This window comes from Copadichromis virginalis, linkage group LG3 (genome assembly GCF_057382275.1).
Source record: "Copadichromis virginalis isolate Kocher_CV1m ecotype Utaka linkage group LG3, C_Virginalis_male_GT1.1, whole genome shotgun sequence".
Classification (NCBI taxonomy): Eukaryota; Metazoa; Chordata; class Actinopteri; order Cichliformes; family Cichlidae; genus Copadichromis; species Copadichromis virginalis.
Window position 1 is genome coordinate 45,308,247 of NC_140620.1, and position 18,124 is coordinate 45,326,370.

Here is an 18,124-nt window from a genome sequence, read left to right on the forward strand (position 1 = left end):
ACAATAACAGACTCTGTGCTAATGTTGAAGGTCGTTATGTTTGGAGCTGCATTGATCAAAACATTTGCAATCTCAGTGTTATTAGGCACTGATATAGATGCAAAGTCAATATCAACGTCACTGATGATGGATCCATTTCTGCAAAATAGAAAACATTGTTTACTTGCATTCAGTTATCGCAAATATTTATAACTATCATAAAATATTTGGTATATTGCATCAGTATGTAAAAAATAAATTGCCTGAATCTGATCACTCTCATTGAGCGGAATGAAGGAAATGTTGTCTTGTAGAAAGGTTCGAGCTGCAGAAACACACACAATCACTGATCTTTGAGTGTCTATGCATAAGTGAGTGCAAACATTTAAATATTGCTTGACTTCAACAGCAAAACTTACTGTTAACACTGTCTGTCTGGCTCTTTCTGTAAATGCTGAAGATGATGAGTTCTCTAAGTCAGGTGTAAATGTTGCTCCAACATCTCTGAACTGCAACTGCTTTGTTGTAACAGCCTCAACAATTGTAGTTGTTACAGTTGTAGTGGTTGTAGGAGAAACTGTGGTTGCGTTTGTTGGGGTAGTGATGATTGGTGTTGTAGCGTTCACAGGTGTACTTGAAGCTGTTGTAGACACTGTAGTTGTATTTGTTCCTGGTGTGGTGTTTGTAAGGTTTGCTGTGGTTGCGTTTGTAGGTGCAGTCATTGTTGTTGTAGTTGAAGCCACTGTAAATGCCAAGAAAAGGAAACAAAGTGTTGCTTTAACAAACAGTTCTGAGATAATATGAATTAAAATGTGATAATATTAAATAGCGCTTACCTGGGTCACTGACAACAACATTGGTAATGTTGAAGGCTGTTATGTTTGGAGCTGCATTGATCAGAACATTTTCAATGTCAGTGTTATTTGGCGCTGATGTAGATGCAAACTGAATGTAGATGTCAGTGATGATGGATCCATTTCTGCAAAATCAAGCCAAATATTGTTTTACTTGCATTAATTCTTTGTGTATTATGTATTATATGTAGTCATCAAACAAAAAATAAATTACCGGAATCCAGTCACTTCCATTGAGTTGTATGAAGAAAATGTTTTATTGTAGATCGGTTCAAGCTGCAGAAACACAAACAATCAAAGATATGTGAGTCCATATGCTAAAGTGAATGCATGCATTTAACCACTTTTTGACTTCAAGAGAGAAAACTTACTGTTGTCACTATCAGTGATGATCTATTTTTAAATGCTGGAGATGATGAGATCAGCAAGTCAGCTGTAAATGTCTCTCCAACCGATGCGAACCGCAACAGCTTTGTAAAAACTGGCTCAGCAGTTGCAGTTGTTACAGGTGTAGAAAACAAAGAGGAAGAAAAAAGCAGTTAAAAACAAAGTCATTTTTCATGATGCTCTCTTGTTTCTATACATTGGTAAATCTAATTTAAAGTACTCTTTCTGCTGTTTAGCACATTAAATAATTATGTTTATTTCATCATTCTCTGAGAATGATGAAATAAATAACTACACAGACTATATATCAAACTATATCAAATTGAATGTGATATATTAAATATGAATAGCTATATTGCTTTGTTTAAAAAAAAAATCCTTTGGGAATCACATGTGTGATTTCTGTTTACTCACTGTTTATTTGGGTTGCTACGACAGATGCTGGATTGATACTGATGTTGAAAGTGTTGTTGGGGTTAGACACCGCTTCAACTAAGGTTTGTTGAACAGCTTCAGCTTCTGGGATTTGTGCAGGTGTTATTGTGTTGTTAAACACAACCTGCACTTCTGCTTCAGTATCAGATGCTCGTGTTCTGGTCCCAGCTTGTCTAAAGAAAAAGAAGAAGAAAACACTCAATTCTTAATGAAATATGTTAAATTAACATTAATTATTTGCAATTACTGTTAATAAGATTAGTGTTGTCATAAATGAACAAAAGTAAAAATCTTACCTGAATGCTATGACAATAACACGGCTGAAAAGCAAACCATATCGAGCTCTATAGATGATTTCATACTGTGTGGAGCAAAGAAGTAGAAATTAATTAATTAATTCAAATCAGCTGGAATCTTAACAACACTTCAAAATGAATCTCAGTATTTTACTCACCACTACTACCACTTCTGTCGCAAGTGCTATAAATTCTGGACTAGTTTTATCTTTGAGTTGAGGCACAAAGGGTTTAACCAAAACTGCTGCAAGAACAACAACTGGTGTACGAACTACCGCCACTGCTGCTGCTGCTGTTGTTGTTGTTGTTGTTGTTGTTGTTGTTGTTGTTGTTGTTTTTGTTGTTGTTGTTGTTGTCGTCGTCGTCGTCGTCATCGTCGTTTTTTCTGTTGTTGCCACAGTTGAACCATTTGTTGTTACTGCTGCTGTTGAACCAGTTGTTGTTGCTGGTGTTGAACCATTTGTTGTTGTTGCCGCAGATTGTGTTGTCGTTGCCGCAGTTGAAACAGTAGTTGTTAATCCAGGTGTTGTTATTGAAGCAGGTGTTGTTGTTGCTGGTGTTGAACCAGTTGTCGTTGAAACAGGTGTTGTTGTTGCCGCTGTTGAACCAGTTGTTGTTACTGTTGTTGAACCAGTTGTTGTTGCTGGTGTTGAACCAGTTGTTGTTGAAACAAGTGTTGTGTTTGTTGGAGTTGAACCAGTTGTTGTTGAACCAGGCGTTGTTGCCGCAGTTGAACCAGTTGTTGTTGCTGTTGAACCAGTTGTTGTTGCTGCTGTTGAACCAGTTGTTTTTGAAACAGGCGTTGTTGTTGAAGCAGTTGAACCAGTTGTTGTTGAAACAGGCGTTGTTGTTGCCGCAGTTGAACCAGTTGTTGTTACTGTTGTTGAACCATTTGTTGTTGTTGCCGCAGATTGTGTTGTCGTTTCCGCAGTTGAAACAGTAGTTGTTGATCCAGGTGTTGTTATTGAAGCAGGTGTTGTTGTTGCCGCAGTTGAACCAGTTGTTGTTACTGTTGTTGAACCAGTTGTTGTTGCTGGTGTTGAACCAGTTGTTGTTGAAACAAGTGTTGTGTTTTTTGGAGTTGAACCAGTTGTTGTTGATCCAGTTGTTGTTGTTGAACCAGGTGTTGTTGTTGCCGCTGTTGAACCAGTTGTTGTTGATCCAGGTGTTGTTGTTGAACCAGGTGTTGTTGCTGCTGCTGTTGAACCAGGTGTTGTTGTTGCCGCTGTTGACCCAGTTGTTGTTGCCGCAGATTCTGTTGGTGTTGCTGCAGTTGAACCAGTTGTTGTTGATCCAGGTGTTTTTGTTGAACCAGGTGTTGTTGTTGCTGCTGTTGAACCAGTTGTCGCTGAACCAGGTGTTTTTGTTGATACAGTTTCTGGTATTGTTGTTGATGCAGTTGAACCAGTTGTTGTTGTTGCCGCAGTTTCTGTTGTCGTTGCCGCAGTTGAACCAGTTGTTGTTGATCCAGGTGTTCTTGATGATCCGGTTTCTGGTGTTGTTGACGCAGTTGAACCAGTTGTTGTTACTATTGTTGAACCACTTGTTGTTGTTGCCACAGATTCTGTTGTCGTTGCCGCAGTTGAACCAGTTGTTGTTGATCCAGGTGTTGTTGTTGCATTAGGTGTTATTGTTGCTGCTGTTGAACCAGTTGTTGTTGCTGTTTTTGATCCAGGTGTTGTTGTTGAACCAGGTGTTGTTGTTGCAGTTGAACCAGTTGTTGTTACTGTTGTTGAACCAGTTGTTGTTGTTGCCGCAGTTGAACCAGGTGTTGTTACTGCCGCAGTTGAACCAGTTGTTGTTGCTGCTGTTGAAGCAGGTGTTGTTGAACCAGTTGTTGTTGCTGCAGCTTCTGTTGTTGTTGCTGCAGTTGAACCAGTTGTTGTTGCCGCAGTTTCTGTTGTTATTGATGCAGTTGAACCAGTTATTGTTGCCGCAGTTTCTGTTGTTGTTGCTGCAGTTGAACCAGTTGTCGTTGCCGCAGTTGAAGCAGGTGTTGTTGAACCAGTTGTTGTTGCTGCAGATTCTGTTGTTGTTGCCGCAGTTTCTGTTGTTGCTGCCGCAGTTGAACCAGTTGTTGTTGTTGCCGCAGTTGAAGCAGGTGTTGTTGAACCAGTTGTTGTTGTTGCTGCAGATTCTGTTGTTGTTGCCGCAGTTGAACCAGTTGTTGTAGCCGCAGTTTCTGTTGTTGTTGCCGCAGTTTCTGTTGTTGTTATTGCAGTTGAACCAGTTGTTGTTGCCACAGTTTCTGTTGTTATTGATGCAGTTGAACCAGTTGTTGTAGCCGCAGTTTCTGTTGTTGTTGTTGCCGCAGTTTCTGTTGTCGTTACTGCAGTTGAACCAGTTGTTGTTGCCGCAGTTTCTGTTGTTGTTACTGCAGTTGAACCAGTTGTTGTCGCCGCAGTTTCTGTTGTTGTTGTTGCTGCAGTTTCTGTTGTTGTTACTGCTGTTGAACCAGTTGTTGTTGCCGCAGTTTCTGTTGTTATTGATGCAGTTGAACCAATTGTTGTTGATGCAGTTTCTGTTGTTGTTGTTGCTGCAGTTTCTGTTGTTGTTACTGCAGTTGAACCAGTTGTTGTTGCCGCAGTTTCTGTTGTTATTGATGCAGTTGAACCAGTTGTTGTAGCCGCAGTTTCTGTTGTTGTTGTTGTTGCCGCAGTTTCTGTTGTTGTTACTGCAGTTGAACCAGTTGTTGGAGCCGCAGTTTCTGTTGTCGTTGCCGTAGTTTCTGTTGTCGTTGCCATAGTTTCTGCTTTTGCAACAGCAACTGAGCATATGGACAATAACATTTCGTTTTTTCTCTTTCTGAGACCTGTATTATGATTTTTTGTAATGTATTCAGTTACTTACCCAAAATGGTTAACAAAACAGTCAAGCCTCGACCAGCACTCATTGTGGCCTGAAATATTTGACAATGTGCATATTTGTTATAAATTGCAAGTTGTTATTATTGATAAGTGTGTATTCATGGACTTGCTGTTTATTTTTCTCTTTCCAGGCACTTTGCCAATGCATGTTTGGGATCAGTGTCACGGTGAAAAATTAAACTGTTGCCAATCAGACACTTTCCAGATGGTATTGCGTGATTGATCAAAATCTGATAGTACTTTTCTGCATTCATAATTTCATAGGTTTTGACATGATCTCAAACACCATTCACCTGAAATGGACTCAGGTGGATAGGCATAAGTCAAATTGTCTTTGGCATTTTTAGAATATTAAAGAAAATGGAACAAATTTTATTTATTTATTTATTATTTGACAGTAACAAAGTCATTTATACTCCTAGATAAATCTGCCTACATAAGAAGTAGTTGTCTGTTACGCACTGCCTCCACTAACCCCTGCAACCCCCAAAAGTGGAAAATTGTGTACATGGATCTCCAAAAGTTGATTCTGTTCATCTGGACATAGCGTTTTGTGGGAGAAACGTTTCGTCACTCATCCAAGTGACTTCTTCAGTTTCAGCTGACTGCAGGTTTCCCCAATCTTATAAACAGTACATTTGCATAATGACTGACTTTTGGAGATTTACTGTCCTGGATGATTGAGAATGCATCAGGATGTGTACATGGATATTAAAGTGAGACTGGGCTGATGAAAATATGTGTTCTGGGACACAAAAAGAAGGTTGGAAAGTTTCTAATTCAGAAATTTGTGACCAGAAAACAAATCTATATTCTAAAAGTTGTGATATAACAGAAAACAAAGCAACTTCAGTTTATTAATTTAACTTGTTGTTAATTTAAATTGTTTTTTCTAATAATATTATATATTTTGTAGTATATACTATGTCATACAAACTGGAAATAATAATCATGCAATTTTTTTAAACTTTTACAAGGTACTATTTAGATCATTATTAGGAGCCAGTGAAGTAAAATTTTAAGGCTTGGTTTAAGTTTAAAAACACTACCTGCAGTGAGCTTGTATGTAAAAAAAAAAAAAAAAAAAAAACCCCAAATCACAATAGAACTTTTTTTCCATTATTATTTTAGGTTAAATGTAATAAATGAAAATAAATGACAATAACTAATGCACAATCAATTTCAAATCAAAATGCCTAGCACAAACTCATTACATATAGATCATAGACATAAAAATGTCCTTACCCCAGGGCTGTAATTCTTAGAATCCTTATTATGCCTCCCCTGTGCCTTTCTGATCTCTTCTGTTGCCAACCGTTTGTTCAGGTGTTATATATTTGCTTCACAAGTATGTGATGTGTACGCACAATTCTATTGAAACGTTTTGAACCAGCAGTTGAAGATGAAAAGATTAAAAAAAAAAAATTTTAACATTCCCGAACAGCATTAAGTCAGGTTCATGAGCCAGTCAGCAGCGTTGTTAGTCACCTTTCCACTGACGTGAACTAATCAGATGTCATAACATTATGTCTTTCACAGACTGACCTCTGATCCTTTGAATTAAAATATTTTGGCTCAATAATCCGAAAAGGCATAAAATATATAACAAGACTTCTGAGGTTAACCGTATATATTTCCACAAATCTTTAACAGAATGCTTCATTAAATTAAAGACAAGCAGACAAGCAGATGATATCTATCTTGTAACTTCATCTTTGGCTTTCACCTTGGAACAGTAGACAAGTATTTTCAAAATGCATTCAGTACACATTGCAATGTTATCTTTTTAAACAATCCACTGACTATCAATGTGAAATCTACTGGCCAAAAATGAAACCAGAAATGCACAAAATCCCTGTCTTTATGTTTGTCTGTTTCTCTTCATGTTCACCTCCTTGGGAGCTGAACATCTAAGTCTCTCAAACAGCTACATCTTATCCCTGGAAGGTTCCTATTCATATCAGACATGATGGCATCTTCATTATGTAGAGCTATAGGTATTTTATGCACCTAGAACACCCTATAAAAGCATCATACCATTTTCATTTGATGACAATAGTATCACATTTATATACACAAAACAGGATTTTTTTATATATATATATATATATATATTGGATATATTACAATGCAACACATTGCCTGGCATTCACCTTACTATAGACTAAAATGACAGTCTATAGTGTTTGCGTGGGTTCCCTCCGGGTACTCCGGCTTCCTCCCACCGTCCAAAGACATGCAGCTTGTGGGGATAGGTTAATTGGATAATCCAAATTGCCACTAGGTGTGAATGTGAGTGTGAATGGTTGTCTGTCCCTATGTGTTAGCCCTGCGACAGACTGGCGACCTGTCCAGGGTGTACCCCGCCTTTCGCCCTATGACAGCTGGGATAGGTTCCAGCGCCCCCCGCGACCCTGAAAAGGATAAGCGGAAGCGAATGGATGGATGGATGGATGGATGGATCTTGCTTTTCCCAGTTCTAGCTTCACTTGGTTCTGGTTAGTACCCCTGTTTTCCATCCCCTATTAGTTTGAACCCTCCTGTTACATTCTGATCTTTCTCGGTGTGTTTGTTACTCTGCTGTCAGTTCAGCTCAGGAAGTCATAGAATTCATCCTAGGCACCTTATTTAACATAATTGTTTAACATTTTGTTTATTTTTCATGTAGAGTGCTGTGTGGCAGGCAGAAGGGAGGTGGACCCAAAATGCAGGACTCTTGGAGACAGGACTTAAACTCAAAACACAGATTTATTGCTGGAAATCACCCTACATAAGAATGTATTTCACAAAAGAAAAACAAAACCTCAAACACGAAACTAGACTTGACTGGACTGGAGAAACAAAAACCAGAAAAAACAACCAGGACCATAACAAGACCACACAGCAAAATGAGAGCACAATACGATAAAGGGCAAAGGCAAACGCAGGGCTTAAATACACAGTGGAGTAAGCAGGGAATTGGAGACAGGAGGGAAACACAGCTGGGAGAAATTAGAGCTAACGAGACAAGGGAAACAAAACTAGACACACTGAAACGAGACAGGCTTTCAAAGTAAAACAGGAAACATGACAAGCACAGACTTGACACTGAACTAAACCTGCACTAAACACAAGGGCACAAGAACAAAACCTAACTCTACCTAACTAAACTCTTAACCAGAATTGAACTGAAACATAAAATAGTAGTAATCAAAACAGCACAACTAGAGAATCAGAGCATAAATCATATAGAATAATATCAAAATATCAAGAAACTGAAAATGCTGAGTCATAATGAACCAGAACCATGGAAATTTTGTTTATTAGGTTTGTTGTTTTATGAAATAAAACCAAATCATTACTACAGCCACACAAACAATATTTCAAATTCATGTTGTCATTTTTAACAGTTGTCAAAAGTGAAACAAAATAAATATATTTTTAAGGGGTTTTTGTAAGCCAGTTTAACTGGAATCTTGTATTATCTGTTTTGGTAAGCTCCATTCTTCCACAGACCTGTACAAAACTGTTCATTGATTTAACTGGTTCTTGCTTTGGATAATAAAAATCTTCTTGTAGAGTATTCATATCTATCTATACTGAAATCTATTTTTTTTATACAAAATGACTGGACTCTTTGTAATAATAATATTTCTAATAAATACAAAGAATAAATCAATCTGTATTTTACAATCAACCAATTAAGACATGTATGCATTCTGACAATATTAGTTCATTCATGCTGCTCTGTTTTGTACCATTTGCAATTTCTTAATCTGTTCCATTGTACCACCAGGCCATACTGGGCAATAATCAGGATTAGACAAAATCAGTGGCTGAACTAATTGCCACTAACAAATTGTTATTCCTTTTTTCTATAAACCTATATCAATGTTAACTTGTGTTGCTAAGTCTGTCATCAAGATGCTTATATTTTAATTTTCATTCATAATCTGTGTAACACATTCCCAGCAGATCAAGGATACAGAGTGATGCACATTTATCTAATGAACTAATATGTGAATATGTTCTGTTAACTCAAAAGTATAATGAGAACTAAACTACATACAGCTCACACACTCTATATTAAAGGGTATAATGTGATCTACAGCAGTATTCTAATTCAACTACTTTGATTACATATATAAGGTAACATATAATAACAGAATAATATCACATAATGAAAGGCTCGACATTTATCGCAATTTATATTTGCCATTGTATATATCTCAAGAAAAATCTCAAGAAAAATACCTCAAGAAAAATTCCTAAAGACGACTTAAAGACTACTTAATGAAATTTCCGGAAAACTCGGCTAAGAGAAATTTAGGTTCTGTTGTTGTCATACCAGACATTGATTTTCAAGCTCAATGTACATCTTTTTGCCTCATATACTGTATTTCTTTTTAGGTTTGTACATCTTTCAATAAATCACTACACATGTTATAGTGATATTTTATGGTTGTCATTTGTACTTAGAAACATATAATCAATAATGCTTAGAAATATATAATCGATTGTATATTGATAGAATGTCTCATCCTTAGTAGTCTGCACTCTGTGTGCTTTCCAGAGTGTTCTGGCATACAACAAATGTCCAAGAGAGGTCGTACCTTCTCGTTCTATTTTTTGCTCGTCCCCGTTTTGTGAGTGTGGACGCTTCCTCTCTTTGCTCTTTAAATGCTTTGCTTCTTTTGTTGATTTTTATTGATTTTCATGCTGATTTTTTCCCCATATGAGCTTACCTGCGATAGCTTCTGGACACTTATAGATCATTAGGACTAAAGTGTTCTTTTTTTTTTTTTTGTCCATTTGATTGACCTTTATTATAATTATGAATTTATTTTATATTCTGTTGCTACAAATGGGACAGACATGACTGGGGGATAGGACAGGGAGAAAGAATGAAAGAAAGAGAGGGAGAGAAAGAAAACCAAAGGGGAGAAGAGACGGTGAGAAATGGGGGGAAGAAAGAAAAAGAAAAAGAAAAACAAACAAAACACCTGGATCACCTGTATGGAGAAAAAAAACAGAAGAGAAAGCAAACAACAAAGAGCAACATAATAAAAAAAGAAAAAAAAACAGAAGAGAAAGCAAACAAAAAAAAGAGCAACATAATAAAAAAACAGCACCATCACAATAAACTAGCTAGCAGTAGATATCAGTAGATACTAAATAATAAACGATATTGTGCAGCACGCAAGATAGACAGCGCACAATGTGCTTTGAGGCAGCAGCCAAGAAAGGTGTAGTCTGCGTCTGTGAACACCCGTGTGTACACCTGTGTGCATACCTGTGTGGATCAGCATGCTTGTATTCCAAAGGTTTCTCCATGTAACGATCTGCTAGGGAGTATTGGGAGCCATAGCCCCGTCCACCAGGGTATGAAGCAGGTATGGAGGAGATCCAGGCCCCAGATATCCAGAGGCCCCAAAGTACAAGGACCCGAGGAGGACCACCAAAGGGGGGGGAACCGTGCCACCCTCCTGGGAAGAGCTGAGTAGAGCCCCAAAGGAGAGGTCACCTGGCAGCTACGGAGCAGAGGCCAGAGGGGGTTGCAGTGGCGTGCCCGCGAGCTCTGCCGGAAGCCAGCTGTGCCAGAGAGGACCGAGCTTCAGGCCCAGAGGCCAGAGGCCTGAGGGCATCCCACCCCCCGGAAGGAGCCCAGCCGGGCCACAGGCGCCAGGAGTGAGCTGGTACATACATGAACGCCCAGCCCCAGACGACAAGGACCACCAACACACCAACGTCTGAGGGCATCAGCCACCGGCAGGGAGTGTGGTGAGGGGAGATAGGCCTCCGTACTTTAGAGGGCCTGAGATGTACCCAGAGAGGTTGAGTCTAAGACCCAACCTGACATATAGACACAGACGAACAGGCACACGCGGACACAGACGTGCATTCCCACCCCATATGCACAACCAAATACTCGGCACTCACCCAACGTGTAGACAGACACAAATAGACACTGCACAGACAGTCGCACTCCCCAAACATACTCTATATCCCAGGTCCAGGTATCCCCGCCCTCAGAGGGGCAAGCCGCAGCTATACCCAGGAGATGTAACCCTTCTCTCTGGGGTGGAGGCAAGCGGACCACCTCCTTATCTGCAGTAGCAGGGAGGCCCCGCATCCCAGACCCCAGTCTGACGGCCAGCACCTCCTCCCAGCCTAAAGGACTGACTATCTAGGACTAGGACTAAAGTGTTCTTAACAGAAACAGCAACATTTTTATAGTTACCTTATCGTCAGCGCTCCCTGTGTCTGTGGCCTACACACAGCTGAAGCCTGATTACATCGTCTGGGCACCAAACAGCCTCAATAGCCTGGAAAGGTGCTAACCACTAGGCTAACTAGCAACAAGATGCCTTCCCTCTCCACAGATGACTACCACAGCCTCCTGCAGAAGATTGTAGTACTGGAGACAAAAATTCATCGCTTAGAAGTAAACGTGGAGGTAAATGGACTGTGTGGAAATGAAACAACCTTGCCTTTGATTCAAAACAATGGCGATGAGCAAGCTAGTACACAGCTAAGGAGCACAGATAACATGACCAAGAAAGTAGACTCTGTGCATTATTATAAATCCTCAAGTGATAATCCCCCCTTGGACTGTCTTGGTGCAAAACCAAGACATAAATCATGTCTCCTGGAAGGGGGAGGACGTATCACGGGCAGAGCACAGCGAGCTGAAATCTCTGAAACCGACTGGCCTTCACTTCCTACGAGACAGAGAAGCTCTTCTACCCCTGTATACGAGAGGAAACAGGACTGGACAACCGTGAATAGGAAGGTTAACAACAAACCTCAAAACCACTGAATGTGAAACTGCAGAACAGATTTGCTCCACTATAAAGGGACCCTGGATCTTCATGATTTGGACAACTACGGGGGATGATTACACTGTTGCGGTCAGACGGCAGAAGGTCTGTTATGATGTGTTTGCTAACAACTAGCCGAACTTATTCAATGAAAGACACTATTTCTGACTGTAGGAGGGGGGAAATGGCAAGGTATGAGACAGTAGACTGGAAGAGTATTACTGTGAAGCTGCAGGTGGATATGGAACTGGGACCGACGGTGTTACAATTATGCGCGAAGACGAGATATAGATCTGAGCCGCAGTTATGTATGGATCGGAAAGAACTGTATAGCTATGAGTGGTTTTTCAAAATATGTTGTGAAATACTTGGGTATGTCATAAGGATAACAGACATTCAAAGAATACTCAATCACAATGACTGAAGATTCGGATTACAAATTACATGATTTTGAAAATAATATCGATCCAGAAAGGAATGTGCTTAATGCAATTAATGTTACATGCGAGTATTATACTGAGAATCAATTTAGGGATAATGTTGACCTAGGCAATACATTTTCATTAATTCATTTCAACTGTAGAAGTCTCTATAAAAGTTTTGTTCTGATCTATGATTTTTTTGAATAGTCTGAAAGGCAAGTTTAAAGTGATAGCACTATCAGAAACATGGATAGATGAGGAAAGGGGTTGGGACTTTCACATTGATGGGTATGAATTACATCATATAAATAGATCTAATAAGAAGGCAGGAGGTGTGGCACTTTTTGTTGATAGTGATTTGAAATGTAAACAGGTTGAATATATGTCTGTGGCTATTGATGATTTAATGGAGTGTGTGACAGTAGAAATAGAAAGGGAAAGAAAGAGTAATATAATTGTTACTTGTATGTATAGAAGGCCTGGGACACTGATACAAACATTCACAGATGTAGTAGAAGATTTATTGAACAAGGTAAAGGGAAATAAGACATTATGTATTTGCGGTGATTATAATATTGATTTTTTTAAAATGTCCAATCATAAGGCATCATCAGATTTTTTTGAGTTATTATTTGGAAGAGGGTTTTACCCTCTGATTACTAAACCTAGTAGAATAACTGAAAAGTCAGCTACTTTAATCGATCACATTTTCATTAATTGCTTGGAAAGCAACATTATAAGTGGACTTGTCATAAATGACATAAGTGATCATTTACCTGTTTTTGTTACTTTAGATTATAAAATGACACAAAAGGAGGAAGTGTGTGTGGACAGATATATAAGAATTAGAAATGATGATGCAATAAATGAGTTCAGGCAAGATCTTATGAAAGAAGATTGGAATGAGGTTTATGTAAATGACGTTAATGCTGCATACGAGGCATTCTTAAATACTTATTTGGTTTTGTATGAAAATCACTGTCCACTGGTATTATATAAGCAAAAGAAAAAGAAAACTACTGGTAAACCATGGATGACAAAAGGACTAGAAAATGCATGTAAAAAGAAAAATAAATTGTATAGAGATTATATAAAACTTAGAACAAAGCCTGCTGAAATGAAATATAAAGATTATAAAAATAAGTTAGTATTAATTATCAGAAAGGCTAAGAAAGAGTATTATAATAAATTATTTTACAAAAACAAAAATAATGTTAAGGGTACGTGGAATATCTTAAAAAACGTATTGGGTAATAAAAAATACATCTTTAAATGTACCTACTTACTTTAATAAGAAAAATAAGGTCGTACGTGATATGAATGAAGTGGTAAATGAATTTAATTCTTTTTTTGTAAATATTGGGCCTAACCTGGCAAACTTAGTTAGAAAACAGGATGATTCGGAATGGAAAGGAGACAGCAGAGTGGTACGGTCTATGTTTTTAGGGGAAATCACTGAAAAAGAAATCATAGCTATTGTAGCAGAATCTAAAAACAAGACATCCACTGACTGTGATGGGTTAGACATGGTCATTGTAAAAAAGACCTTGGATTGTATAACCAGACCTCTCTGTTATATTTTTAATCTCTCATTTTATTCGGGTGTATTTCCTGACCGAATGAAAGTGGCAAAAGTTATCCCTCTTTATAAATCGGGAGACAGACATAGTTTTAATAATTATAGACCAATATCATTGCTATCACAGTTTTCTAAAGTGCTTGAAAAACTCTTTGCACAAAGATTTGATAATTTCATTGAAAAACATCAACTGTTAAGCGAAAGTCAGTACGGATTTCGACGGAACAGATCAACAGCAATAGCATTAATGAATACTATTGAAGACATTTCATCAGCAACACATCATAATAAATATACTATAGGGGTATTCATTGATTTAAGAAAAGCTTTTGACACTCTGCAACACTCCATCTTGATTTCTAAGTTAAGAACTTATGGTTTGAGTGGAATAGTATTGAACTGGTTAAGCAGCTATTTAGATAATAGGTTTCAGTATGTGCAGTGTTTAGGCAATTCATCTGATAGAATGAAAATAGAATGTGGGGTCCCTCAAGGTTCTGTTTTAGGACCAAAACTTTTTAATTTATATATAAATGACATTTGTGATGTGTCAAAAATGTTGAATTTTGTTTTGTTTGCAGACGATACAAATTTTTATTGTTCCGGAGAGAACTTGAAAGAATTGGCTAAAATTATGGTTATTGAAATGAAAAAAATTAAAAAATGGTTTGATGTAAATGAGTTATCACTGAATCTGGAAAAAACAAAGTTTATGATATTCGGAAACCGTGTAAAGGAGGAAGAGATAGCATTATCTGTACAGGGAGTATTAATTGAAAGAGTGACAGAATTCCGTTTTCTGGGTGTAATAGTGGACGACAAGTTAACATGGAAATCACATATTGAACATGTTAAAAAAAAAGTTGGCTAAAAGTATTTATATCCTGGGTAATGTTAGACATATATTAGATTACAAGACAATGAGAATATTATATTTTTCATTGTTTCTACCCTATCTGAGCTATTGTGTTGAAGTATGGGGGAATACATACGTGACTAATATGAAACCATTATATTTATTACAGAAGAGAGCGCTTCGAATTATGCATAATGTTAAATATAGAGAACATACTAATAGTTTGTTTATAAAATCTAAATTGTTAAAACTAGAAGACATAGTGAAATTACAGACTTTAACTATTATGTTTAGGGCAAAAATTAAAACACTACCTCTTAAGTTACAAAGTTTATTTGTATTGTGTTCAGAGAATGGGGATGGCAGAAGGAAGTTTTATTTTAAGCACCGGTTTGCTCGAACCACACAAAGGCAAATGTGTCCAACAGTCATAGGCATTAGAAACTGGAATTCTCTCTGTGATCATCTTAAGTGTTGTATAAATGTTTCTCAATTTAAAATCTGCTATAAGAATAAAATGATAAACCAAGATGAAGAAGTTGAAAAGAATAGAATTTAATTGTAGAAAAATGGTCCTTTTAGTTTGATACTTAGTGGTATTGTTCATTGTTGAGTATATTGTTCTGTTTGCTTTGTTTTGTTTTGTTATGTGCAGAAAATTGTCATAGTGTAATTTTGGTTGCCTACTTGTATTACCACAGATAGGGGGCAGGTATCAATAAGAATTTATTCTTCTTCCTGCTCCTTTTCATGCATGGAAACAGTGTTACTTTAATTGAAAGGAAGGTTGTGTATGGGAATGCATTACTGCTGTACCATGTGTGAAACAAAAAAATAAATAAATAAATAAATATCGGACAACCATCCATCTAAAAGTAGCAAAGTAAGGTCTGAATATCTGTTGAAAAGTAAAAGGCCACAGGGAAAGCTAAAGGCTCTGCCTGAAACTCTGATTGTGGGTGACTCTGCTGTAAAGGATGTACAAAGGATGTGCGGTAAGAACACTAAAGTCCTCTGCTTTCCTAAGGATATGGTCAACAACCTGAAGGAGAGAATTCTTCAAATTGCAGATGAATATCCAACTGTGACAAACATTGTTCTGCATACAGGATCAAACAATGTGTCCAAACAACAGTCGGAGGTTCTGAGACGGGACTTTACTGGATTATTAAATACTGTAAACTCTCTGAATGCAGCTGTATTCGTCAGTGGACCTGTACCGCCCGTCAGAGGAGGAGACGAGAGATTCAGCAGGTTGTTTGCACTGAATAAATGCCTTATATCAGCATGTACTGACCACTCAATTTTTCATAAACAATTTTAATATTTTTTGGGAACGCAGGCATCTGTTTAAAGCAAATGATTTAATTTTAACAAGTCAGGGGTGAAACTGTTCACCTCCAACTTGTTTTATTCCATACGTCATCCATCTGTGCTTGGTGCCAAGACTGAGATAAATGAGGAGTTATCTCATAAAGAGGAACAAACAGTACTCCAAGAACAGACAAAGCCCTGCAGAAACCTTGAGGAGGAGCCTCATCTGCCCCCACCCGGGAAGAGCCTCAGAAAGGAGAGACATCTGAGGCAAGAAGAGGGTTCCCTATTTGCCTCCAACTCTCTCAACAACACCAACGACCAGGACCAGGACCAGGGACCACGATCTTCCCCAGTCCCCCAAACCCCTGACAGGCCATCACCCTCCTCCACCTCCCTTTCTCCCTCCTCCCCACACCTGAAATTCACTGAGAAGATGATGGAGCGGGTCAATGCTGGGATCAGATCTCCCCCCCGGCCCAATCCCTTTTTGTCCCCCATAAACCCCCCACCCGAGCAGCCAAAGGTTCGCCATCGAGCCCCGCCCTCAACAGAGCAATCGAAGTCACATTGCCCAGCCTCGCCCCCCTTAGTTCCTCCTTACCACCTTCATGCTCTGTCTCCGCAGTCTGATGTGTGATTATGGCAGTGGTGACTTTTCCCAGGAGAAGCTGGGACCCTGTTTACTAGAAGGTTTTAAAATTTCTGTACTTTTAGGTGACAGAAGGAGACATGTGGCCTGGTCAAAAAACAGAGAGCTGCACTCTAAAAGACCTTTAAACATAGTAAACATACCTTGTGTGCCACAGACTGCTCCCAAACACGAGGGGACAAATAATACCTCTAAAACACTTAAGCTGGCTTTATTAAACGTTAGATCTTTATCTGTCCATCCATCCATTCACTTCCGCTTATCCTTTTCAGGGTCGCGGGGGGCGCTGGAGCCTATCCCAGCTGTCATAGGGCGAGAGGCGGGGTACATCCTGGACAGGTCGCCAGTCTGTCGCAAGGCTAACACACAGGGACAAACAACCATTCGCACTCACATTCATTTGCACATTCACACCTAGTGACAATTTGGGTTAGCCAATTAACCTATCCCCACAAGCTGCATGTCTTTGGACGGTGGGAGGAAGCCAGAGTACCCGGAGGGAACCCACGCAGACACGGGGAGAACATGCAAACTCCACACAGAAAGACCCCGGCCTGATGTTGGAATTGAACTCAGGACCTTCTTGCTGTGCGGCAACAGTGCTAACCACCGTGCCACCGTGCTGCCCTAAATCTTTAGCTGGGAAAACATTTTTAATTAATGATTTAATCACTGAGCACAGCCTTGATTTTATGTTTTTAACTGAAACTTGGTTGGACCAAAGTAACAGTGGAGCTGTTCTCATCGAGACGACCCCTCCTAACTACAGTTTTATCAGTGAGGCCAGGGTGAGCAGGAGAGGAGGAGGGGTTGCTGTCTTATTTAATGAATCATTTCAATGTAAGCAGCTATCTCCTGGAAGTTTTCAGTCTTTTGAATATGTGGCTTTACAGCTGAAGGCCCCATCCAAAGTTGTGTTTCTTAATGTTTACAGGCCTCCCAAACACTGCACAGACTTTTTTAATGACCTCAGTGAACTGCTGTCTGTGATCTGCATTGATTTCGACTGTGTAATTATTGTTGGGGATTTTAACATCCATGTGGACAACCCTCAGGGCAAAGGGACTAAAGACCTGAGTAACACTCTGGGCAATTTTGAGCTGACTCAGCATGTAACAGAGGCCACACATAATAGAGGACACACTCTTGACCTACTGATTTCCAAGGGCCTGAGCATTTCAAAGGTTACTGTGTCTGATGTGGGCTTATCTGATCATTACTGTGTTTTCTTTGAAAGTAAAATCTCAGCCCACACAAATATATCAACAGCAGTGATCACAAAACTGTGTATAACTGAATACTGTAGTGAGATCTTTAACCAGGTCTTCCATTAACACCTGACCTGTCCAGAGGTTCAGTCAATGAGCTCATCAATATCTTCAATGCTAAAATGTTAAATGTTATGGACACTATTGCTCCCATTAAGGTGAAGGTTATCTCTGGAAGAAAAAAGTCTCCATGGAGAAACTCCACACTAGTGAAAAATGAAAAAAGACAGTGTAGGAAAGCTGAGCGCAGATAGAGAAAAACAAACCTCCAGGTTCATTATGACATTTATAAAGAGAAACTTCGCAATTATAATTTACAGCTGAGGAGTGCAAGAAGGTCCTACTTCTCTGACATCATCACCAAAAACAGCCATAATGCTCGGGTCTTATTTTCTACAGTTGACAGGCTAACAAA

General features: G+C 38.8%; 2 protein-coding genes and 1 pseudogene across 2 annotated transcripts; 1 reads left to right on the top strand and 2 right to left on the bottom strand.

Moving 5' to 3' along the window:
* Nucleotides 1-2,115: 2,115 nt before the first annotated feature.
* LOC146714983 (uncharacterized) lies at nucleotides 2,116-3,571 on the bottom strand (the record flags this gene model as incomplete). The annotated part of the gene is made up of 1 exon (XM_085451331.1): nucleotides 2,116-3,571. A coding segment is annotated over one exon (1,389 nt), but the record flags the coding sequence as incomplete, so codon positions are not given.
* Nucleotides 3,567-9,573, bottom strand: LOC146714984 (uncharacterized). The gene is made up of 4 exons (XM_085440771.1): nucleotides 9,543-9,573; nucleotides 6,064-6,078; nucleotides 4,802-4,850; nucleotides 3,567-4,718 (listed from the first exon to the last, which is right to left on the bottom strand). Exons 1-4 carry the CDS (start codon nucleotides 9,571-9,573, stop codon nucleotides 3,572-3,574), a joined length of 1,242 nt encoding a protein of 413 aa, XP_085296897.1. The 3' UTR covers nucleotides 3,567-3,571.
* Nucleotides 9,574-15,446: 5,873 nt separating this feature from the next.
* On the top strand, nucleotides 15,447-16,429 carry LOC146714985 (uncharacterized; annotated as a pseudogene).
* Nucleotides 16,430-18,124: the final 1,695 nt, after the last annotated feature.

Coding starts and splice junctions, on each gene's coding strand:
- LOC146714984 (XM_085440771.1), bottom strand. CDS start 9,573: ATGATCTATAAGTGTCCAGAAGCTATCGCAG. Junction 4,719..4,801: donor TGTTTTGTTAACCATTTTGG/GTAAGTAACTGA, acceptor CCATATGCTCAG/TTGCTGTTGCAAAAGCAGAA.